Below are 5,506 nucleotides of genomic sequence, written 5' to 3' on the forward strand. Positions count from 1 at the left end.
CGGGGTATCATCTAGTTATACAAAATACGACGCATAATGGCTAAACTTAAAAATCGTGTTGTAGACTAGTCAACGGGTACAAATCCAAACTATATTCCTGATGATATCCAAATTAAATTACCTCGACATATTTTATATTCGATTTAGATCAATCCATATAATGGGAATTATGGAAAATATTTGTACTGCAGTGGTGTAGTAGTAGGGTTATCCACTTATCCTTTGAAGTTTTCAGTATACGTACATATGTTGGAATGCCGCTTGCAAACGAGCGGAAGTCAGAATTGTTATGGTGAATATGAGTTTCAAAATAACTCGACCGCATAGCGCAGTGGATTAGCGCGTCTGACTTCGGATCAGAAGGTCGTGGGTTCGACTCCCACTGTGGTCGTTTTTGCATTCTTCGAGTCGATCCCTGCCATGTACTCCGTATTTGGGTGTACAAAAGTATTTCCACTTCTTCTTTGTTAGTTTTTTTCTTATTTGATTTGATTGAAGCTTTTTTTTTGAGTGTTATCGATCAAGTCTCTAAAAACAAGCCAGTTTATAGGTACTATTGCCCTCGACCAGAAGCACCGACTAGAAGCACCGACCAGAAATAAAAAAAAAAAAAAGCAATCGGCGTACGCGAGAAGCTTTGCTAGAGAATGTCACATCCCAAAAGTATCCAAAATTTGGAATGTGAAAATAAATAAGAACTTGAAACTTGTTGGTTGGACATTTGAAAACATTTGGTTTCAAATTATTTCAAACCAAAACTATTATAGTTTTGAAAAGTTTTGAAATCATAAAGAATTTTATTTGAGAAGTCAAAACCCTATTTGGAATACTAATGCCAAAGTAGCCTATAAGGCCAAATGCATAAAAATAGTCTTGTATTTTGTTATGGATTAGAAAAGTATTCCAAGATATCCTATTTAACTATCAGGAATTTTACAAATTTTATTTGGATCAATTTGGTGGCCTAAAACTTAAAATAAAAAATAAAACATCAAAGATAAAAGGAAAAAAAAGACAAGACCGACTAGACCTCGAGATGCTGCCATGCCGTCGCCCTAGGTCAACGGTGGGTTTCCTTAGTGTGTGGCATTGGAACTCCCGCTGTTTCGCCGTGGATATAACCGTAGACGGCGTCCGCCGGTGGCTTGGGACATTCTCATCACCGAAGCTCGTCGTTCGTGCCTACGACTTCGGCGCGTGGACGTTCGATCGTCCGTGCCCCGAGATGAACTTCCCCGAAGTGGAGAGTCTAAGGGCGGTCGAGTTCCGCTCGCAGCAGATGTGCATTGTCACCCGCAAGCAAAAGAAGGGGAATTGCCGCACCTTCTTGCAGGTTAGGGCGCATGAGGCCGACGTGGAGGCCGCCGCCGCATGAAGTTACCCGAGCTTGTTCAGTTCGAGACCTGAGTACTTTGCGGTGAGGGAGAATGCCAAGAAGAAGAAGGAGGAAGACTGGAAGAGGTTGCAGCAGCGACCGAGGCTAGTCTACCATTGATCTCCCGTCGGTAGCTCTAACGACGATAACGACTAGGAGTGAACTCCCCTTCGACCATCGATGTTTATCTATCTTTCAAGTTTTATGGTGAAAAGTAGTGTATAAGTTTAGGGTTCAAGTGTGTGTAAAACTTTAGGTTTTTATGTCATGTTGATGTCGAATTTGGATATATCCAATCTACCCTATGAAGTAGAAGTGTTTGAATTAAATTACTACTGCAATCTATCGTATGAGTAGAAGTATTTTAATTTTAGTTTCAGTTGGTCAATTAGAAGTTTGGTACATACGTTCTGGTTAGGCCCGAAAAGCAGGGCCTGAGCCCGGCCCGGCCCGTGCCTTGTCCAAACTCCCAACTACCGCCGGACGGCCGAGTACCTCTTTTTTTCCAAAGCTTCCGGCGGCGTTTGCTCGACACCTCGCCGCCACCGGCCGCCACCTTTCTCTCTCCCCTCACCATCCCTCCACCGCCGGTGCCACATGGCCACAGACACACCCGCAGCGGTAGCCGGCCCCGGCACGGCGTATAAGCTCCTCCTCTCCTGCCCCGCAGGCCTCCCTCGATCCCGGGTAACCTCCCTCTCCACACCCCTTCGTCCCACCGTCTGATCCCATTCCACCTGCGGTTTCGAGCCCAACAGCTCGTCGCAAATTCTGCAAATCCTTCTTATGGTGTTGCCGTGAAATGAAGGTCTCGGTGAAGTTTGATTCGTCGTTCGACCGGATCCCGCACCCAGATTCATCGTTGGAAGAGTCTATAGACGAGGTGATGTGGCCAATCATGCGCTCGCTCCGTATAGGACCACCAACCCATGGCTGTTGTTCATATTTGTTTGCTTCACAGATATGGAACCAGAGGCTCCAGGAGAACTCATCGCTGTACAGCGGCACAAAGTTTCGGGTATGTATGTACGTACCTCTGGGCTCTGGTTATTTTTGGGTGCCATTTCCCTGCTGTACTGATGCGTGGACGTACTATTGATTAGATAGCTTCTCTGTTAAGTTATTTAGGACTCTGCTTTATGCCGAATTGGTACTGACAAGATACCTGTGTAATGTGGTGGAGTGGAGTGTTCATGATGCCTTCAGATTTGCTCGGGATAGATAGATGCACCGGAGTCAGTCAAGACATAGGGGTTTCATACTTAGTTGGAAACTGCAGGTCACTGGGATACCATCTTTATCCAAACAAAGTTGGATTTTTACCATTCTTTTTTCCTTTCATTAGGTGTGCCTGAATTGCCACGACATCTGTTTCTGAACTTGGCCGTTCCTTCTATCGCTGAAATCAAGCTATCACAACGTTTTTTTTTGTTATGCTGTTCGATTAACAGCTAAACTAGTGTCGTTAGAACTTTTTGAGAGGTGTGATGTCCTTGTGTTCTTTCTTTATCCGCCTTGCTGTTATTCATTGAGTACCAGAATTAATTTCTCTTGGCCACATTGAAAAAATTTCAGTATGGAGGGCATGCCTCACACCACAACGATGAACCAAATCAGGAGTACTCTGTCTCACTTCATTTGGGTCTCACAGACTACAGGTCTGCTTGACCCTTCTTATTTTATTCCAATAGCAACTCTCTTGAAATAGAATTCCTGTATCCTTTTTTTTTTTTTTTTTACTTCCGGCCCTTGCCTTTTTACTTCTATGCAATATTTCAATGCTATCTAACATCAATATTACCTTACAAACAACAGGACATTTGTAGGAACAAATCTCAGTCCATTGTGGGAGAACTTTTTGGTCCCCTCTGAAGGTAATTTACAAGCTAGAATGTCTAGATGCCTTAGTCACATTTGCTCTGTGGACCAAAGCCTTTTTGCATATCTAACTTAAAAAAACTTTTGATTTAACATTATCTTGTCAATTATCTGTTTCATTCCTTGCTCAATCTTGTAAAATTTAAAATGCCTATTCCTTGCATTTATTTTCCTTTCCATGGTCACATGTTTTTCTATATATGATGTAAACATGTTCACTATAAACATTGTATTGATGTCCACTGGATTATTAATTGTTGAATAACTTGTCTCAGTACTTTGTGTGCTCAAGTCTGAATCTTTGTATAGGATCATCGGAATCAGTCTTGACCTAAATAGTTACTCTTTCCATATGTCTGAATAGATGACTCTGTGTGTTGCCAACACATGTCCAATCCACTGGGAAATGGCGCGATTGTTGAAACATCCGATCAAAAAATTATTGTACTGCAAAGGAGCAACAATGTGGGTGAATCTCCTGGCTACTATGTTTTTCCTGGAGGACATTCTGAGGTAAATAGGTAATACTTGAGAATGTTACAATATTGAGCACACTTGACGACATCTAATATTTCTGTTCAGTGAGTTCTCAAGTAGAAACAAAGCTCTAGGACCTCTAACTTTGGTACGCTGAATTGTTTGTTTGTGTCGCCCGTGTTGCTTTGCTAGAGAACAGAACTCAGGTCGAAGGTGTTTGTCTTTTGTTCCTCTTAACTTTGAATGAAATACATTATAGTTATTCAATTGGAATTTGGGCCACCTCTTATCTTTGAAACAAATATTCTAGATACTCTTTTCTGTGAGATGATGAAGAATTTGACCTGAGGTGTTATATATATACTTGATTATTTAGGTTTTGGAATTTTTTTTAGCTGAGACAATAATCGAATTTCTTGAAGTGAATATATATTATTTTCACAGGATTGGTGGGCTTGTGTTTCCAATTGTCGATCAGTAATATTCACTTTTCTTATTATCAAAGTTCATTTGTTTTTATCAGCCAGAAGAAGTTGGAATCTTGGCTCATCAAAATGATGTAGAAGATGTTGGTCGTCTCATTGAAAGAGTTTCTGATGAAATATTTGATGGAATTATTCGTGAGGTAGTTGAGGAAACTGGAGTTCCTGCTAGTTCCCTGGTAATTAAACCACCTACATTCTTTGTCTTGCATCCATAATTACTGCATCGGTAGTGTCCTCAACAAGACCACGTCAGAAGGATGCTTTACAGTTTTCTGTAACTACTACGCAAAGAAGATTTCTGCAATTGCATGCTTTTTTTTCAATATATTCTGTTTACTATCTGGATTTAGTTTTGCAGACTGCACCCATTTTCATTGGAGTTTCTCGCCGGGAACTGAATGTTAGGCCAGCAGCATTCTTTTTCATTAGATGCAACATTGATTCCAGTACTGTTATTGAGCTTTATTCTAGAGCCCAAGATGGCTATGAATCCACTAAGCTGTATGCAGTCTCAGCGGTAAGCTCCCTTATACTAGCAGCACTTTGAGCATCTCCTTGCTTCTGGGTTCTCCTAACTATTCTTCATCGGCATTGTTTCTGAATTACAGGAGGAATTAAGAGAAATGAGACAGCGATTGCCTGGTTGCCACCAAGGGGGCTTTGCTCTCTATGAACTTATGAGGAACGCTGCAAAAAAATTGTGAACATACCTATAGCAGTTGTGCACTTAAATCTTAATTTTAATCTGAAATACGTTGATTCTAATTTTGTAAGGTATCTTTGTTGCATCATTCCCATATAATACTGATGGATCCTTGCGGGTTTTGGCTTTGCTTCTACTGCCAGATGCCAAGCGGTAACATATCTCATATCATCAAAGCTAAAATTCATGGAACCGTTCTAAGTGTGCCTACCAATATGATAATGGAGGGAGTATCATTAGAAACAGACTTATATTTCTTATTAAGATATACTGCATTCAGATCGAGGGAAATTCATAGCACACAAGCTTTATAAATATTCCTGGGATTCAAGGCAAGGGCTGTCTTTCTCTGGAGTAGCCGAGCCGGCCATCTGCATATGCATTTTTTCCCTATACTATATAGGAGTGTAACCATACATTTCATTAACTCTTGTTGTGTGAAATGTGGCATGCCCCAGAAACAAAAAAAATCTACAACTAATTACTGCCTATCGAAAATATGAGTGTAACCATACATTTCATTCACTTTTGTTGTGTGAATTGTGGCATGCCGCTGGAAAAAAAAATCTACAGCTAAATCCTGCCTAT

General features: G+C 41.0%; 1 protein-coding gene and 1 non-coding gene across 2 annotated transcripts; both read left to right on the forward strand.

Moving 5' to 3' along the window:
• The first annotated feature begins 317 nt into the window (after positions 1–317).
• On the forward strand, positions 318–391 carry TRNAR-UCG. The gene has a single exon. It is a non-coding gene; the product is annotated as a tRNA-Arg (tRNA).
• Positions 392–1,877: 1,486 nt separating this feature from the next.
• Positions 1,878–5,032, forward strand: LOC124708862 (nudix hydrolase 9-like). The gene is made up of 9 exons (XM_047240504.1): positions 1,878–2,062; positions 2,184–2,258; positions 2,337–2,393; positions 2,951–3,033; positions 3,191–3,249; positions 3,618–3,766; positions 4,254–4,391; positions 4,574–4,732; positions 4,824–5,032. The coding sequence occupies exons 1-9, from the start codon at positions 1,973–1,975 to the stop codon at positions 4,917–4,919; spliced, it is 906 nt and encodes a 301-aa protein (XP_047096460.1). The 5' UTR covers positions 1,878–1,972; the 3' UTR covers positions 4,920–5,032.
• Positions 5,033–5,506: the final 474 nt, after the last annotated feature.

The sequence above is a fragment of the Lolium rigidum genome, chromosome 4 (genome assembly GCF_022539505.1).
Source record: "Lolium rigidum isolate FL_2022 chromosome 4, APGP_CSIRO_Lrig_0.1, whole genome shotgun sequence".
Classification (NCBI taxonomy): Eukaryota; Viridiplantae; Streptophyta; class Magnoliopsida; order Poales; family Poaceae; genus Lolium; species Lolium rigidum.